This window comes from Primulina eburnea, chromosome 10, assembly GCF_022965805.1.
Source record: "Primulina eburnea isolate SZY01 chromosome 10, ASM2296580v1, whole genome shotgun sequence".
NCBI classification, from domain to species: domain Eukaryota; kingdom Viridiplantae; phylum Streptophyta; class Magnoliopsida; order Lamiales; family Gesneriaceae; genus Primulina; species Primulina eburnea.
This window is the reverse complement of record NC_133110.1, coordinates 9,063,036-9,083,394: the sequence shown is the minus strand read 5'-3', so window position 1 is coordinate 9,083,394 and position 20,359 is coordinate 9,063,036. Positions and strand designations below refer to the sequence as shown.

Below are 20,359 nucleotides of genomic sequence, written 5' to 3'. Positions count from 1 at the left end.
AAAGAAACATAGAGAGATCTTTCGGCCACTTGAATAAAACGTACCATGTATGTCGACAATGATGAAGGAAATAAAGAAAAACTCATTTAGCCCACTTGAATAAAAATATATATGGATTAAATGATTGCCATCTAATAATACATACATTATTCATCAGTATTTTCTACGTCAAATCATCGAGTCACCATCCAACACATCATGCAACCTCCACAATCCATCAACCCCATAAAATAAAAACAAAAACTTCTCTGAAACAATACGACATATCGTATTTTGTGCGACAAATATCTTATTTAAGTTATTCGTAAAAAAAATATTACTTTTTATTGTAAATATCGAAAGGATCGAGCATAAAAGTTATAAAATGTCTAAAAAAAATGAATGTCAAATACATAAAATATACAAGAAATAATTACGGGATTAAAAAAACACAGAGCATGGGATTGGATTGGACCACCTTGTACCTGTGCTATGGCTGATAATCACTGCATTTGTTCTTATCCAACTAACAATAAATTCAACTTAGCAAATATAAATCATGATTTCTTCACTGGCAATTTTTGTCCGCAAAATTGCTACCAAAACCCATCAATTTGTTTGTGGAATAATGGTCTGCATTTCAATGCTGTAGGGGCACGATGGTGATCGGTAGCTTCCTCTTCATTCTCACAGTTGGAAAATAGATTATTTCGTCTCTTTCAGCATCCCATCTGCACAGGAGGGAGCGAAAGCTCGTGTTACCTACCGTGTCATCAATCCTTGTGGGGACGATACTAACCCGAAAATCCTAAGAATTAACTAATGCATTCTTATCAAGATCTCACCTATATGTTGTAACAAGATGATGAAGGAAAATGGAGATTTCGAGCCTCGAGAGTTCGAGACCAGGACATAGACGTTGCCCGCCGCCGAACGGCGTAAACACGTTCGTGCTCATAGCATCTCCTATTTTCTGCCACCAAAAAAAATAAAATCTATTGCCTTAGCTGTTTGAAATTAAAAGAACAAGTATATAGACATATCGGAACATGCAACGAGTTGATATCTATCATTGTCGTTGTATATATGGAATATGCGGTCCATATTCGTAATATTTAAAGAACAAGAAGAATGTTTGGCAAACAAATGATGAGTCGTAATAAATCGTAATCCTAATATCGATTAGGCATTTTTAAGTGATTTTGGATGGCTATGAAGTACACAATTACACATTGATAGTACCTTCCATCTCCAAGGATCGAATTCGTAAGAGTTTTTGTAATTCAGTTCATCCATATGAACAGCGCTAAAGGATGCCATAACACACCATCCTTTCGGTATCAAGTAACCTGAAAACCGGGCGATGATACGTGCAACAAGTCAAGAATTTTTTCGACGCCAAAAATTAAACCAGGAGTAATCGTAAAGTATTGAGTGAATGTAACACCTTTTACTTTGACATCCTTGAGAGCTTTTCTCCATACTGCATTGATTATATTCGCGAGTCTCAAAGTTTCGCTGATAACCTGTAGGGAAAGAAAGAATAGATTAAATCCACGAATAAAGAAAAATTTTCGGCTAGCAGCTCTAGATTCTCCGTTTATATATGCATCTAAAGGACTTACGTTTTGAGTAAATGGTAATGACATGTAATCGTTCCAAGAATATTCCTCACCGGAGCGATCCTTTCTCCTTTTGATTTCCATGTTCTCCTCCTAGCATTTTCAATGAAATATTATGCATTATCACAAACCAAGAAATAAGCAAAATCACATCATAGACAAAAACAAATAATTCACTGAATTTTGGAAATGTAAGCTGTGGGCTACCCGCATTATCATCTACCACGTGAATCCAAGAATATGACATGATCCGAGTTTTACAATCATGAATTGAAGTTGACATTGTTGGCCCTCTACCCGATTTAAATCACTGTAAGTAAGCATAACTATAGTAAAATCTTTGCAAAATTCGATGCCATGAACAAGTATGTATTCATACCACTAAGTGAGCTAAGGCAATAGGATTGTCGGTAAGGAATTTGACGGCTAGGGTCATGGCAGTTGGCACAGTCTCCTCTCCGGGAATCATCATCTCGATAATGTTCCCGCCGATGAAATCTAATGGTAGTCGATGCTGCTGCATCTCTTCTGATTCTCCAACATCACGTAGTAGCGCATCGATCACATCGATTGGAGACTTCTCGTTTCCTTCCGTTTTCTCTAGAGAGATTTTTCTCTTTTCTATAATTTTATCCACCATTTCTTGCAATCTCTTCTTTGCCTATTGCAAAAGAAAGGTTTTGTAATAACAATGAAAAACATAGAGTTCTTTCATCACTTGTTCAAGGAAGGATACAAAAAACAATTGAGTTGGGGCATGGTGAGCAGAGGGGGCGACGGGATCTGTCCATGCATACATGGTGTTCTTGATACTTCACATGTAAATTGTTAACTTGTACCTTCAAAGACTTGTATAGTGTTGTTCCAGGGAGATTAATGGGTAGACATATTAAACCTTTGATGAATTCCTCGAATTCTCTCTTCAGTAAGTTCATTTCTTCACCTGGTTCGATGCTTAATAGCACTCTGACAAGAATTTCAAATGTAATCTGCCAAACAACACCAAAAACCAATGAACTGATTCAGTGAGAAAGAATCATGCATTAAGACACCATGCCTATGAAAGTACGAAACCTTTTTTGTTTCATTCTGAAGATAAATGAGGTCGGTCTTATCCGACCACGAACATAGGGAGTGCTGAACAGCTCTCTCAATGTCTCTGGTGATTCGAGCTTTAAATTGTGGTGATTTCAGGAAAACACCAATGAGGGCATGCACCCTCTTGTGCAAAGATCCGTTCATCCGCAATATCGAAGATTTTCCAAGAAGCTCCGTGATAGATTTAGGATAACAAGGTATAAATGCATTCCCATGGTTCTGTAGAATCGTCTTGTTCACGATGGGATCGCTCGAGACTATGATGGCCTTCCCAAGAATGTGTGTTCTGAAAACATCACCATACCTGATCACAAATAGAGGATGATCAGTTATTTTCTGCAGGTAACACAGTTTCTACTAATGTGGTCGATTCGAATAACTCGTAGCCGTAATGAATTTCATGAGTGAAAATAGATCAAATAAGGGGGATGAAGCAAAGATCAAAAGAAACGAGATTCCAAAAGCTGGTTAAAAGTTAAAAACCATATAATATAGATCAAACATTTCTAAGGAAATGGAAAAAGGAAAGAAAATAGATTCTTTTAATTTTTCCTCGTGCTACATCCGGTTTGATCCAAACCAAGAGCAAAAGAGTGACACAGACTTAACCAAAATAACCATAAATTACAGGTAATATACATGTGATGGATGGAATAATTGATAAACTACAATTTACCTTGAAACATTCAATTCACCACACATTGAATGAAAAGGAAGTCGAATTACCAATCTACACTAGTACTACTTCTGAATTTACATATTTTTACTCACCAGTATTTCGATGATCCTATCATATATATGTGGTGGCACAAGTCAAAGAAAAAAGCAGAAAAATAATTATATTTTAACAAAGCAAAATGTTCTATCTTGGCTTTGCAGCTCCATTTCTTCATTAATTTCGTCTGTTTTTTTTCTTCTCCTTGTATTCCTACTATGGTTTTCTAGAAATTTTTAATTTATACAATATTTCCAGCATTTAAAAGATGGATAATGGATAAGAACATCTCAACCAAAGAGGATTTGGGTTATACGAAAAGAAAGAGAAGTTTTCTTACATAGATTTGCGCTTTTCCATGAAACTGACAGGTTTAGCAGAGTAACCGGACGCTATGAAATCCAGCGTCTCTCCAATCAATGGCCAACCCCTATTCCCTCTTGGTAAAACAAAAGCCTTTTCATTTTCTTTCCGTTCCCTTTCATCTTCCCCACGATTTTTCAACAACTGAAACACATAAAAAACCACAACTGACGACAAAATCACAACCAACACCACCCCATTCAAGAAAACCCAACTTGGCAGCTGTTCCATTCCTGTAAAAAGAAAGAAGAAGAACGTTGTTCAACTTAAAGTTTTGTTTCTGTGTGGTTGCATATATGAGCGGTGTGATGTTGTAAAAGCAGGCAGCAGCAAAAGGATCAAACGCTTTTCTGAAAAAGAAGAGAGAGACCAGGTGAGGTATTGAAAGGTCTGAGATCTGTACACTGCACACGTGCAATTTTATATATACCCGTTTTCTCTATCTATCATAGTCAAGGCCTAGAGAGAGATTACACACATACATACATATATATATATATACATATATATATATATATATTATATAGATAATTGTATCGACGATGGGTTCCATTCTTTTTGTCTTTGTTAGGAGAAATGAATGCTGTTTGATTCGATTCGTAACAAGGAAAAAGAGGGATCGGTGGGTAATAAATAGTGCAGTATGGGATCCCTCATAAATAACAAAGCCCCCATATGGGGAGAGGCAATTTACCCATACGATTTCAAGATTTTGTCCACTCTTCCATTTTCCGCTAATACTTCAAGATTTAGGAGATTTTAATATTTTGATCAATAATTAGTAGAGTAGGTTTATGGTCTCACGAATTTTTATCAGTCAGACATGTCAAATCTATCGATATTAACAATAAAAAATAATACTCTTAACATAAAAAGTAATATTTTCTCATGGATGACCCAAATAAGAGATGCGTCTCACAAAATACGATCCGTGAGACCGTCTCACATAAGTTTTTATCACAATAATAATATTATTAAAAAATATTTGAACATTCTTATATATTGAAAAGTTTCTTACATTGGTAAAAAAAATAGGTTTTTTTTTTTTTGCAATTATGAGTTGGGTCGAGTCGATCCGGTCTGTATTAACGGTGTTATTCTGTGGGGCCCTTAGCTCCTAATCGTTATTACAATGCAATCTGATTAGGGTTAATTAATCACAGCGGAAAACGAGTTTAAATTTTCTTTACAATGACCCCAAGTCATTTTATTTTAATACTAAAAATAGTATCTCATCTCACGTCATAAACACGCTCACACGTAATCAAAACCAATCACATACAAACAACTTATATCATCGAGACATGTCCCGGTATATAGATACATATACATATATACTGGGAACAAGACATAAACATAAACATAAACCTCAGCCCAAGCTGTGGCTCCCACCAGAGGTACCCTCTCTGGTCTCCTGATATCCAGGAGTACCTGCCATTGTCCACACACAAAGACAACAACAGCCCCCCTTGGGGGTGAGCAAAGCTCCGTATGGAACAACCAATCATATATACCACAGATATCTAAACAATTATATATGGTATGCAATGCATGTATGTCGTGGAGGTATCAGGTCAAATGCTCATCCACTGAGCACATGTCAGAATCAATCAAATCGCTGTCAAATCAAATCAATGCTCGAGCTGGCACACCGGCCGATATGGGAATACACGTATGATAGCGTCGACGAAGCGCCATCAAATCCCATATCTCATATCCAATCATATGGGACCACAATTGTCTATGCTTTACGGGTCATATAATACCGGCATAGCGATTGTGTTCACAAACCCCGGAATCCAATCCAATCATATCAGGGTATCCAAGTATCATAGCTCAACGTGCATGTCATGTATCGATGTATGCATAAAATGATGTGTGTTAACAAAACATTTATTTTATACATCGATATTCAAATCATAATGTCATGTATGCCACATCAAATCAACAAATAGGCATATAGACACGTATTCCAATCCAATCAATCCAATCATATATCATATAATACAGATACCTGTCGTATGTTACCCGGTCGCAACATACCTCAATTCTTCGTTCCAGTCGATGTAGCTTGAAGATATCAGTATAATACTTTATCTATATCAATAACATACTCATTCCAATCAATAACATACACCAAATCATTAATATGAGTTTCAAATATCATTTGAAACTTCAAAAATTCATATCAAATCCAAATCATATCATATTTCAATTCCGACTTCGAATATGAGTTTATTGTCGGTTATTCTACTACATATATAACCGACAATTAATTCTTTAATCTCAATCCAACAATTAAAATTCCTTAATTATAATAAATTAGGAATAATTCAAAATAACATCACCATAATCATTTACATTATTCAACAATCTTCAATTTCTGTATGATTTCACAATTTATCAGATTTATTCAAAAAATTGACGAATTTCAAACATCACCAAAACTATAAAATTTATACCTCAAATCGAAGACCTCGTACCAACGATCCTAGAAATGAAGTCGTTTCGTCGATTGGATAAACCAATAAGTCGCACGATCAAAAAGAAAATCGAAAACTCTATTTTCTTCTTTCTTCTCTCTCATGCGTTGGTCTCTGTTCGTGGAATGTGAAATTGGATGAATTCCAATTTCACTCCACCGTCTCAAAATTTTAATTAATAATATAATATAATATACACTATTTAACATTTTAACTTCGGTATATCCCTTCGGATCAGTCAAATGATCCAATTTCTCAAAACTCAAAACATGAAACTACTATATCTTTGTGTTTTCTATGTCATATCCAAATCTCAAATCATTTGGACTTCATATGAAAAAGATATGTCACTATTTACCATTTTGCCCTTAAAATTAATTCATTATTTTTCAACTTATCTACGAAAATGCCATCAAAATAAATTGAATATTTTTCAACTTATTTACCATATTGCCATCAAAGTTATTTTAGTCTCGGGGTCTCACATTTCTCCCCAACTTAAAAGATTTCGTTCTCGAAATCTTAAACATCTCTATATACATAACATTGGTAAACATATATATGTCACCAGTTATAGTAAATATCAAAACTAAAATCAGTAAACGGATCAGTATACATCGAATACAATGGAACAGATGGACTAGTATCAAATAAATGCGGATATGAATCTCGTATTTTGCTTTCCAACTCTCACGTCGACTCTTCTACACCATGCCGTGTCCATTGTACTCGAACTAAAGGGATCGATTTATTTCTCAATATCTTTTCCTTTCGATCCATAATACGAACAGGTTGTTCGACATAGGAAAGAGAAGGATCAAGTTCAACTTCACCAAGTGCAAGTACATGTGATGGATCAGGTTCATATTTCCTCAACATAGAAACATGAAACACATCATGAATAGCAGATAGAGCTGGTGGCAATGCCAATCGATACGCAAGATCACCAACTCGATCGAGAATCTCGTATGGACCAACATAACGAGGAGATAACTTCCCTCGCATGCCAAATCGAACAGTGCCTCTAAAGGGAGATATTTTCAAAAACACTTTGTCATCTCTTTGGAATTCTAAGGGTCGTCTTCGTTTATTCGCATAACTCGTTTGACGATCCTGAGCAGCTTTCATCCGCTGCCGAATCAACTGAACCTTATCGTTCATTTCCTGTATCATTTCAGGTCCAGTCAATTGTCTCTCACCAATCTCATCCCAGAATAACGGTGATCTACATCGTCTCCCATATAGAGCTTCAAACGGTGCCATACCGATACTTGTCTGAAAGCTATTATTATAAGAAAATTCAACCAATGGTAAGGCATCTTGCCATCCCATTCTAAAGTCCATCACAATTGCACGCAACATATCCTCTAAAGTCTGAATCGTACGCTCAGTTTGGCCATCAGTTTGAGGATGATAAGCATTACTCATAGCCAAACGCGTACCCATCGCTTCTTGGAAACTACCCCAGAATTTGGAAGCAAATCTGGGATCATGATCAGATACAATCGAGACTGGCACACCATGCAGTCTCACAATGTTTTCAATGTATAAACGGGACATTCTCTTATAAGGATAAGTCCGTTCATACGGAATAAAATGTGCAGATTTCGAAAGTCGATCAATAATCACCCAAATAGCATCACAGCCCTTGGGCGAACGAGGTAAATGAGTCACAAAATCCATAGCAATATGTTCCCAATTCCATTTCAGGATTTCAAGACTATGGAGCAATCCTCCAGGTTTCATTCTCTCGGCTTTCACTTGCTGGCAGACAAGACATTTTGAAATAAACTCAGCAATGTCCTTTTTCATACGTCTCCACCAGAATTGAGGTCTCAATGTCAAATACATCATTCGACCTCCAGGGTGAATACTGTATTTGCTACAATGTGCTTCTCGAAGAAGGGCAGATCTCAAATCAGAGTCGTCAGGAACTACCAGCCGACCATTAAGTCGTAAAGAACCATCAAAAGAAATCTGAAATCCAGACTGATGTCCTGCAGATACAAGTTCTTTCGACTTCTGAATCTGTGCATCGCTTCGTTGGGCCTTTCGTATTTTCGATATCAAATTCGGCTCAATTTGCAATGCTGAGACAGTGACAGAATTCCAATTCGAGTGAAAAGTCCAACCAGAAGTACATATATCCTCGTGTACTTTGGCGACATTGACAGAAGCTAAAACAGATTCATAAACTTTACGGCTCAGGGCATCCGCAGTAACATTCACCGATCCAGAGTGATATTGAATCTCACAATAAAAATCCTTTAGGAGATCCATCCACCTGCGTTGCCTCATTTTCAGATCAGATTGAGAAAAGAGATATTTCAGACTCTTATGGTCCGAATAAATAACAAACTTTTCTCCGTACAAGTAATGGCGCCAAATCTTCGAAGCAAACACAATGGCAGCCAATTCGAGATCATGGACAAGATAACGTGTTTCATGAGATTTCAATTGACGAGACGCATAAGCAACCACCTTGCCATGTTGCATCAGAACACAGCCCAAACCTTTACCAGACGCATCTGTACACACCACAAATCCTCCGGTACCTGAGGGAATAGTAAGCACAGGTGTTGTGGTTAATCTCGTCTTCAATTCAAGAAAACTAGCTTCACATTCATCTGACCAAATGAATCGCTGATTCTTCTGTGTCAGTTGAGTAATAGGTTTAGCTATCTTTTCGAAAATCCTTCAATAAAACGACGATAATATCCCGCTAAACCCATGAAGCTACGGATCTCAGGAACATTTGTAGGTCTGGGCTAATTCAAGACAGCTTTGACCTTCGAAGGATCAACAGATATGCCATGTCTCGAAATGACGTGGCCCAAAAATACAACCTTGTCCATCCAGAATTCTCATTTGGACAATTTGGCATACAAATGACTAGTACGAAGAGTTTGAAGTACCAGTCTCAGATGTTCAGCATGCTCCTTCTTCGATTTCGAATACACAAGAATATCATCAATAAATACAATAACGAATCGGTCTAGATAATCTCAAAAGGCCCGATTCTTTAAATCCATAAAAATAGCAGGAGCATTCGTAAGACCAAAAGGCATAACCAGAAATTCATAGTGGCCATACCTCGTACGAAAAGCAGTCTTGGGTACATCTTCGTCTCGAACACGTACTTGATGATACCCCGAACGAAGATCAATTTTCGAGTATAAAGAAGTACCTTGAAATTGATCAAATAAGTCATCAATACGAGGAAGTGGGCACTTGTTCTTCACAGTAGCCCGATTCAACTGTCTATAGTCGATACACATTCGCATCGTACCATCTTTCTTTCGAACAAATAAAACTGGAGCTCCCCAAGGTGATACACTCGGTCGAACCGTGTGGGGCCCTTAGCTTCTAATCGTTATTACCATGCAATCTGATTAGGGTTAATTAATCACAGCAGAAAACGAGTTTAAATTTTCTTTACAATGAGCCCAAGTCATTTTATTTGAATACTAAAAATAGTATCTCATCTCACGTCATAATCATGCCCACACATAATCACAACCAATCACATACAAACAACTCATATCCTCGGGACATGCCCCGGTATATAGATACATATACATATATACTGGGAACAAGACATAAACATAAAACCTCAGCCCAAGCTGTGGCTCCCTCCAGAAGTACCCTCTCCGGTCTCCTGATATCCTGGAGTACCTGCCATTGTCCACACACAAAGACAACAACAGCCCCTCTTGGGGGTGAGCAAAGCTCCGTATGGAACAACCAATCATATATACCACAGATATCTAAACAATGATATATGGTATGCAATGCATGTATGTCGTGGAGGTATCAGGTCAAATGCCCATCCACTGAGCACATGTCAGAATCAATCGAATCGCTATCAAATCAAATCAATGCTCGAGCTGGCACACCGGCCGGTATGGGAATACACGTATGATAGCGTCGGCTAAGCGCCATCAAATCCCACATCTCATATCCAATCATATGGAGCCACAATTGTCTATGCTTTACGGGTCATATAATACCGGCATAGCGATTGTGTTCACAAACCCCGGAATCCAATCCAATCATATCAAGGTATCCAAGGATCATAGCTCAACGTGCATGTCATGTATCGATGTATGCATAAAATGATGTGTGTTAACAAAACATTTATTTTATACATCGATATTCAAATCATAATGTCATGTATGCCACATCAAATCAACAAATAGGCATATAGACACGTATTCCAATCCAATCAATCCAATCATATATCATATAATACAGATACCTGTCATATGTTACCCGGTCGCAACATAATCAAATGATATTTGAAACTCATATTAATGATTTGGTGTATGTTATTGATTGGAATCAGTATAGAAACTCTATCTACATCAATAACACATTCATTTCAATCAATAATATCGTTCACATTCAACAATATAAGTTTCAAATATATTTTGAAACTTTGAAAATTCATATCAAATCCAAATCATATCATATTTCAATTCCGACTTCGAATATGAGTTTATTGTCGGTTATTCTACTACATATATAACCGACAATTAATTCTTTAATCTCAATCCAACAATTAAAATTCCCTAATTATAATAAATTAGGAATAATTCAAAATAACATCACCATAATCATCTCTTCTTCGTTAAAATCATACATTATTCAACAATCTTCAATTTCTGTATGATTTCACAATTTATCGGATTTATTCCGAAAATTGACGAATTTCAAACATCACCAAAACTATAAAATTTATACCTCAAATCGAAGACCTCGTACCAACGATCCTAGAAATGAAGTCGGTTCGTCGATTGGATAAACCGATAAGCCGCACGATCGAAAAGAAAATCGAAAACTCTATTTTCTTCTTTCTTCTCTCTCACGCGTTGGTCTCTGTTCGTGGAATGTGAAATTGGATGAATTCCAATTTCACTCCACCGTCTCAAAATTTTAATTTTTTTTAATATTATATTTATAATATATACTATTTATTATTTTAACTTCGGTATATCCCTTCGGATCAGTCAAACGATCCAATTTCTCAAAACTCAAAACATGAAACTTTGAGTTTTCTATGTCATATCCAAATCTCAAATCATTTGGACTTCATATGAAAAAGATGTCACTATTTACCATTTTGCCCTTAAAATTAATTCATTAATTTTTAACTTATCTACGAAAATACCATCAAAATAAACTGAATATTTTTCAACTTATTTACCATAATGCCATCAAAGTTATTTTATTTTCGGGGTCTCACATATTCTGAATACGAAAAACAATAATTTTCATTGGTAGAAGATCTTTCTCACTAAATTAACGTCTAAAACAATCTCACGAGTTTTTGTGTAGAGTAAAACTCTATTTGATTTTATATTATTTAGTATAGCTTCAGAAACCCGATGTCCGGAGGAAAGAAAAATCCTTCTATATTTATAACAATTCAAACCTTAATCAAAACAAATTCCTCATGTCTTGATGGGCTCTGTTTGGTAAGCTTTAACAATGTGGGCTTCTGCAAATATGTCCATTTCAAGTTAATGGAAAAGGGAAGCTATAGACTTTAGCGTATGATTTATAAAAGTAAATAAATTGATAACTCAAACCACATTTCGAAAATTTTCATAGTATTTATAATATATAATTTTTGGATATTTGCAGACAAAATATTCAAAACTTACACACTATTCTTTTCTAATTAGATATCGACCTCACAAAATTGACATGTGAGATCATTTCACACACACAATATACACATAAGTTTTAAATAGATTCTAAAAATGAGAAACAGATCGTATGAGAAATAATTGACAAAATACTCGAAACAGGATAGAAGATTGCCATTGGCACGTGATGAAAGAAGAGAGATCAAGAAGAATGCATAAGAAAAGTATCAATCAATAGAAACTGATCGATCAGGCAAACATGTATTGATAATTGGTTAACTTGGAGGGTACTTCTAGCTGTTGATTTTCCTGCAGTGCTTCCTGATTTCTCCTCTGGAACCTGTCAATGGAGAAATATTTCCCATCTTAACCATGGACTTTGCGAATTGCTCGAAGAAAAGCTCGTTGATCACCGCATATTTCTTCACCAGCTCCAATGATACTTGATTCTTGGTAACCAGTATTTGGTCAGAACTCAACAGTCCCTTAGAACTCAGTAAGTTCTTGAAGTACGAGTTGTCAAACTTTGTTGGGGTGGCAAAATCCAGGAAAAACAGATTCTGATCGCCACCCGATTTAGGACACCTTGCACGCAACTGTGATGCGTAGGACTGATCCAGGGTGGGATCAGGTAGTGAGTTTCCTGTTTGATTGTACAGCCTTTGCCTGAAGCTGACGCACCTTGCGTTTCCAATGCTGTGGCTACCTGCAACAAAAATTATGGAGTACATTCGAATTTTCACCTTTCTTCACTAGTAAGTGGTTTTTTTCCTAGATACATATTTAGTTTAGATCACTATAATTAACCTGGGAGAAATATTTTGGAACAAGTATGGTGGGAAAGTCTTTCTGACGACAAAATCATATTGTCAACTTAATTAATGATATCAAAATATCTAATTTATCATATGTTCTGACTAAATTAAGTCATCAAATTTTTACCTGATAATGCCACAAGATCAACAATATCCAGCCCTTTTAGCTTAAATTTAGTGAGAATGGTTTGAAATGTGTTGTTAGGAGCGGGAATATTGTTATTCGAGCCACTTAAACTGGCACCCAGAGAATCCCTTCTTCCCAATGGAACCTCCCAACTAGGTCCACCAGTCTGCAAAAATTAAACAAAATGTACATGATTACAATCAACCTAAAGTCAATATATATAACCATATATTCGTAACTTTGATGCAGCCAATTTGTTCATTGGGTTTTCTTTGTACATATTTAGTCTTTACTCACAAAAACAGTGGAGTCCCTAGCAGCAAGAGCCATAATATCCGCACAGGAAACAGTATGAGGGCACTCTTTCTCAAGTGCTGATTTTATCTCATCAATCACTTCGAATCCACGAGCTGAGTTCCTGTTAGGATTTGACCTCTTCTCACTGACCATTCTCCCGGCGCTGTCCAAAAGTATGGATGCATCACATCCCTACAACAAATTTTTTTGGTTATTACAGGGTTTAGCATGTTGAAGTAATTTAATGTGGCAATCTTCACAAAGTTAAAGGCCATGCATGAAAATCATATCAACTTTACGAATGAACCACATGCAAGTCAGTGGCAAACCTTAACAAAACAGTCATGAAAATGAAGCCTTAGAAGCGAAGCAGCCATACGAGCTTCTTTTGCAACAGCCTTTGCAACGATAGACTTGACAATTTGTTGGGCCCTGGGGCATGATCGATCATAGAACTGTGGATATAAGTAACCAGTACCGAGGATGTTGAGGGAGAAGCATAAATCTGGCACAAGAGCTAGCAGAGACCATACAACAAAAAAGTTGATAGATTTAACCATTTTGTGTGTTGCAATTATTACGTGATCTTCATAGCGATGATCGAGTGTTTATATAGAGAGATCAGGAGACAGAAAATGCGGAGTTGGTAGGATTTTGAGTTGAAATTGCTACTCTCTCCATCATAGGAAATTGTAAAGCATGTACGCAGTGGCGGAGCCACGTCGCGGGTAGCCCAATTTTTTTTTTTTTAAAAAATTATACTTAAATTTTGTATAATTTTAGATTAATATGATATTAATTCCGGTAGATCTAATTCAAGAGTTTAAAATTCTAGTCGAGACAAAATCATATTTCTGGCTCCGCCACTGCATGTACGTATTGATATGATTTAAGAAATTTAGAGAAAATGTTGTTCTCATGCAAAAGGGAATAAAAAGTTAGATTAGAAACACCTGCTCCGTTGACCAAAAGGGACCATGAAAACTAACCCAAAAAGTCTAGCTAATTAATCAATCAAGAAAGGTTTAATTAGGAGGACCTACTCCACGAATTTGGTCAAATGTTGTGATTTACTTGGTTTATATACTTTGACTCGGTCCGTCTCTCAAGTAGTCGTTGGAATTGTTTATATATTGATGTCCCGTCTTTAATCCGACGTATATAATGGTCGTTTAGTTATAAAGAAGCTCGAGTAATGCTTCCAACCTTAGTTTAAAACCTAAGTTTGAATAAATCGAAATAGGTTTAAAGTTTTAATTAATCGTGTCAAAATTGAACCTAAAATAGTTAATCATTTAACGGGGAAAAACCAGGTTCGGTACTAAATATTTGGCTCATTTATTGGTTTGGTTCAAAATGTTTCGGCATTCTTGACTTAGTTCTAAATGTTTATAAAATTTGACCGAGTTTGTCTTTCTGTCAGTTTAATTGTTAGACATGCTGTAAGATACAAAATGTGATAATGTAATACAGCTGTATGGAAATTTAAGAAAAATAGAAAATATTTAATTAAATTCTTTTAATTGCTTGTATTAAATGTGGTAGACATGTTTACATGTTTAAAATATTGTTTGCTTCTAGAAGGCATAAAATTGTGTTTTAAAGGTTATTCGAGACGCGATCGAAGAACGGAGAAAGAAGACCATAAAAAGAAAATATTTTTATTAAATGATTATTTTTATTATTTAATGTATGGTATATTTTAAATGAAAATCTCGAAAATGATGTTTTTTGAGATGTTTTTTATATGGCGAGTCGTATTTTAAACCGGTAATAAAATTTGACGAAAATAAGGACCTTTTGAGAACTAGGCTAATATTTTCGAAAACTTTCCTAAAAAAAATATTTAACTATAATATAATTGGCCTATTATAATAAGGTTATTGAACATAGTTTTCTACCGAGTTATTTATATTAAAAGATAAAGTTTCATAAACCCAAAATACTTCAACCACATGTTTGAAACACTAGAAACCTAGGGTTTTTCTCCTCCATCAGCACACCAACACACACACACACGTTTTTTTAAAGGACCATTCACGTGAATTTGAAGGGAAACTTCAACAAGGTCTTCTCCCCCATCTCTTCGCCAACGTCTCTCACGTCAAGGATTGTTTTTCGCGCGTGAAATATGCAAAAGCACGCCTTAATCTTCTTTCACTCATCGTTCATACCATATTATGTGTTCGTATACATGTTTTCATGAAAAATATGATGCACTTTCATTTATTTTCGTTTTTATACCCTCTACATGATAAAACTTTGGTTTTCATGCTTTTAAATTCATGTTTATGATGTACAAAGGGGCTGCCATGGTAGGAATATTAAAAAGGGACATATTTCATTAAGTTTAAGAGCCCCTATATGCATGTTTAAAGGCCGGAAAGGAGATAGTAAAAGGATGAACAAAAATTAGGGTTTTAATAAGCTATGATTTTTGTTTTGAGGGATAGGAAGGAACATGCCATGTGCTGCTGTTGGGTCACGTCCAGGGGTCCTAATGGGGTCTAGTAATGGTCCTAGATGGCTTGATGGAAGGCTTGTGCAAGGGCTGGAGAAAATTTGTGTGCGCTTTGTGCACTCAAGGCTTGTAGGGGCGCTGTAACGTCCCGAAAATTTGAAGGTCCACGTGAACCACACGCATACAAGTTATTAAATTTCTTATGTATTTTAATGGGATAATGCCCATTTTCGTCCTTTTCGTTAACCGCTTTTCCCATTTCCGTCCCTCATGATTTTTGACTGCTTAATTAATCCTTTATGTTTTCAAAATATTCCCGAATTGATCCCTACCGTTATCCTGACGTTAAGGTTAACGTTGACTTATGAAAAATGGTAGAAATTAGCGACGATTTTTCAAAAGCAGGCGTTAATTAGCGTCGCTGCTATTTCCATAAAATAAATTTTAAGTTTTTTTTTAAAAAAATTATTAAAAGTAATTTTTTATTTTATGGAAATATTAAACCGTCGCTAATTAGCGACGGCGTTTGGAGAAACCGTCGCTAATTAGCGACGGAGTTTTTAAACCGTCGCTATTTAGCGACAGCATTCAAACAACCGTCGCTAATTAGCGACAATGTTTTAACTCGTCACTCATTAGCGACGGTTTACTATTTCCATAAAATAAAAAAAATTAATTTTTTTATTTTTTATTTTTTAAAAAAAAATTAGAATCGGACTATTATAACAATATTAATAATCTTAACTAACACTTAAAAATTTACAAAAAATTAAAGCGAAAAAGTTTATCTTAAGTCGAAACTAAAATCATGTGAGAGAAAAAAATTTTAAGTGTTGTAAAGTGGTGTGTATGAAAATGGAAAGAGAGTATATTTATAGACAGTTTGCTTTATGCTTTTGGTAAAATAGCGACGGTGATTGCAAAACCATCTATACTTCAAGGTTAATAATATTACCGTCACTATTAGCGACGGTGTTACCAAAACCCGTCGCAAACTGTCTATAAATATACTCTCTTTCCATTTTCATATACACCACTTTACAACACTTAAATTTTTTTTCTCTCACACGATTTTAGTTTCGACTTAAGTTAACTTTTTCGCATTAATTTTTTGTAAATTTTTAAGTGTGTGTTAAGATTATTAATATTGTTAGCATAGTCCGATTCTAAGTTTTTTTTTAAAATTATTAAAATTATTTTTTTTAATGAAAATATTAAACCGTCGCTAATATTTTGACAATCCGTCGCTAATTAGCGACGGTTTAATAAAAACCGTCGCTAATGTCAAGTCAACGTTACCCCTAACGTCAGACTAACGGTAGGGATCAATTCGGGAATATTTTGAAAACATGAAGGATTAATTAAGCAGTCAAAAATCACAAGGGACTGAAATGGGAAAAGCGGTTAACGACAAGGACGAAAATATGTATTATCCCTATTTTAATTGAATGGTTTTAATTGCATGAATTTAATACAGTGTGCATTATTACACATTTAAAATGTACTTTTCTACATGAATGTGTAAAACTGTATAATGGAAATGTTTTTACAAATGGTTTTATACATTCATGTAGAAAAGTACATTTTAAATGTGTAATATTTATATTAAATGGTTCAACGGGGGTCGAATCATGGTTCACGAGGGTAAAATAAATATTAAAAGTCCATATTTTAAATTTGGGAATTTTATATTAAAATTTGAATTTAATTCGGGATTACAACACATTAATAATTAATAATTAAAGAATAAATGAATAATCCATGAATTTAAGCTAAATAAAAATATGAAAAATTTATTTAAGCTTAAATAATTATTTGGGATGATTTAGAGTCAACAGAAATAAGAAAAAGTCAAAATCATGAAATTCTATGTCTAGGGGTAAAACAATAATTTTACACCTAGAAAATAGTAAACGTCATGGCAGTGCTCTGAATATTGTTTTACATGTTAATATGATTGTTTTAAATGTTTACGGAATTTTATGATGAAACATTAAAAGATATGTTGCGTGCTTGGTTTAAAAGAAAACGATTATTATATGCATGAATTTTATAAAGTGATGAGAATATGAAATGTTATAGGAAGTGAAGTAATTATGACTAGTACAAATACGATGCTATGTGAATACGTAATGCCAATGCTCAGTTGACGGATGAGACTGTCACCGATGTCTTCGCCGCCCAGTACTGTGGTTACATGTAGATGGATCCATCTCCTCCAATATGAATACGAATGTCACAATTAATGATATGAATTCAACGAAAAAAGAATACGAATACGTATATGATGATATGAATATGTTTATGATGATATGAAAATGTTTATGTTTGCATGATTATGAAAATGTTATTTTACGTAAAAGTATTTTCAATGTTGTATGTGATTGTATACGTATTATTTGTTATCAAGATTATGGTGTATTGAGTCTTTAGACTCACTATGTATGATCGATGCAAATGAATATGATAATAATGATAATGGAGGTCTTGATGGTTGATCTGATTGGACTGAAGGTGCACATAACTCGATGACCAGCGCTTGTTCTTCTGCACTTATGTTTATGATTTAAGATTTAAAAGTTTATGTTAAGGATTTTTATGACTTTTATTATGCTTTTGAGTGGGTTTTGATAGGTTGTTAGTTTTAGCAATATTGCTAAGTTAGGAGTTGAAAACGTTTGACGATTTTATGTTCTTAAACTATTTCCTTTGGTTTTCAAATATAGTTGGTTGTTTTATTTTTAAAATGGCTCAAGGTATTTTAAAGTATATATATATATATATATATATATATATATATATATACTTTTTTTAAGAAAACGAGTAGTGGACGTTTCAGACGCGGGTTTAGGGTGCAACTCATGCAAGGCGTTGTAGGCTCGTTCCAGTAGGGTCCCTAGGGTGTGATCTAGGTCTAGGATGGTTGGTTAGGGTTTAGACATGATGGTTAGGGCCTAGGCTTGAAGGAACCCATGGTATGTTAAGCTTGGGTTTGATAAACTTGTGCAGAAAATTCGGTAGGCATTCCAAGCTATTTCGAGTGTCTTAAATGGTTTGAATTGGGTTGCATAGGGTTTGTTTAGGTGTTAATAAGCTATGATTCAAGTTTCGTAAAATTTGTTAAGTTTCGAGTTGATTTGGGTTAAAATCGGGACGTTGGTTCAAGTTTAAAACGAATTGGGAATTTAGTCGAGGAGTCTAAGAAATGATTATGGGTGTATTTTAAGGTGATATGTTAAGTTTGGATGGATTCGGGTCGTCATTTTAAAGTTTAAGGGTAAATTGGAAAAGTTAGGGTTTTGAAAAATGTTAGACGTCCTAGCAGTGCCATGAATGCTAAAATGCTTATTTTTAAAGTTTATGGAATTTTATGATGAAAAACGATAATGTTAAAAGACGTGTTGCATGCTTGGTTTAAAAGAAAAGAATATATATATATAAATAAATATATATATATATATATATACATGAATTTTTATAAGTGATGACTATAATGAAAGGTAGAAGGAGATGACTTTATTGTGACTAATATGATGATACGATGATATGTAAGGCCAATGCTCAGTTGACCGGTGAGACTGTCGCTGATGTCCCTCCGCATGATACCATGGTTATACGTAGATTGATCAATCAACTTACAGCTGATACGAAAGTCATAATTAACGATCCAAATTCAATAAAAGAGAAACATATATATACGTATATGATGAAAAAAAAGATATGATGAAAGGCAAAAGGATTTAAAGTTATGCATATTCATGAAAAACTATTTTATTAAAAATATCTTTCACTGTTACTTACGAATGTATATGTATACTACTTGTTATCATGATTAAGGTTTGATGAATGAATAGATTCACAAGGTGTGAATGATGCAGGTGATGATGTTTATGATGATGGGAGGACATGATGGTTGAACTAGCTGGACTGATGATACGCATAACCCGAGGACTTTTGCTAGTTTTTCGCATTAAGAATAATTTAAAAAATTTATTACTCGGTGCCATCGAACTCGGAAATTTGGCTCAAAATTGAGAATGAAATCGACTCTGCTGCACACAACTAGTCTCTAGCAGGTAACACCGACTTCCTTTCTAACACTATATCCTAATAGTGTATCTTGTTTTCATGCCTTTAATGCAGCGGTATTTAAAATTTAATTTTTACAATAAAAATGGGACATGTATATACCATGCATAGGAGATTTTAGAGAACTTACCTCCAAGTGTACAAACATTTTGGCTCCAACTACCTTGGGTTTTAAACGGTAGCAGCTCTTCAAATTAGAACACGTACGAAACTCCTAGAACCCCCTTTGAATTCGCTTTAAATCGGTGCATAATTGGAATTCCAAGTTACTATTCTAATTGGAACTAGATAAACTATAAGAAGTTACATTGAGGTGAGCAAGAGGAATGCCACAACGACGATGACTAGGGTTGAAAGGAGATGAGAGGATTGACGTGAAAGCTTAGTTATGGAAGTTAGGCCAACTACTCAACATTTTATAATTAGTTGATGGACTTAGATTCCATGTAGGATTCTAACTAGTTAGCAGATGGGCTTGGACTCTTCAAGCCTATGAACCTTGTCTCCATCATAGTGGTGTCATTAAAATATTGATCGACAATCTGATATCATCGATGCAAATATTATAAATAGCTCGTTATTATGATGCAAAATAAAATTTTTCACACCATTAATTTTAATTATGACTGATGCTAATTTTGAAGCACTTCCTCACATTT

The 20,359-nt window shown here is 35.0% G+C and overlaps 2 protein-coding genes across 2 annotated transcripts; both read right to left on the bottom strand.

The window, feature by feature from the left end:
* Positions 1-343: 343 nt before the first annotated feature.
* On the bottom strand, positions 344-4,215 carry LOC140803053 (3-epi-6-deoxocathasterone 23-monooxygenase CYP90C1). Its single transcript, XM_073158744.1, has 9 exons — positions 3,755-4,215; positions 2,676-3,003; positions 2,441-2,590; positions 1,981-2,262; positions 1,605-1,694; positions 1,427-1,505; positions 1,222-1,328; positions 825-952; positions 344-710 (listed from the first exon to the last, which is right to left on the bottom strand). Exons 1-9 carry the CDS (start codon positions 4,006-4,008, stop codon positions 620-622), a joined length of 1,509 nt encoding a protein of 502 aa, XP_073014845.1. The 5' UTR covers positions 4,009-4,215; the 3' UTR covers positions 344-619.
* A 7,781-nt stretch (positions 4,216-11,996) lies between these two features.
* LOC140803742 (peroxidase 72-like) lies at positions 11,997-13,745 on the bottom strand. The gene is made up of 4 exons (XM_073159628.1): positions 13,480-13,745; positions 13,151-13,342; positions 12,854-13,019; positions 11,997-12,617 (listed from the first exon to the last, which is right to left on the bottom strand). Exons 1-4 carry the CDS (start codon positions 13,708-13,710, stop codon positions 12,205-12,207), a joined length of 1,002 nt encoding a protein of 333 aa, XP_073015729.1. The 5' UTR covers positions 13,711-13,745; the 3' UTR covers positions 11,997-12,204.
* Positions 13,746-20,359: the final 6,614 nt, after the last annotated feature.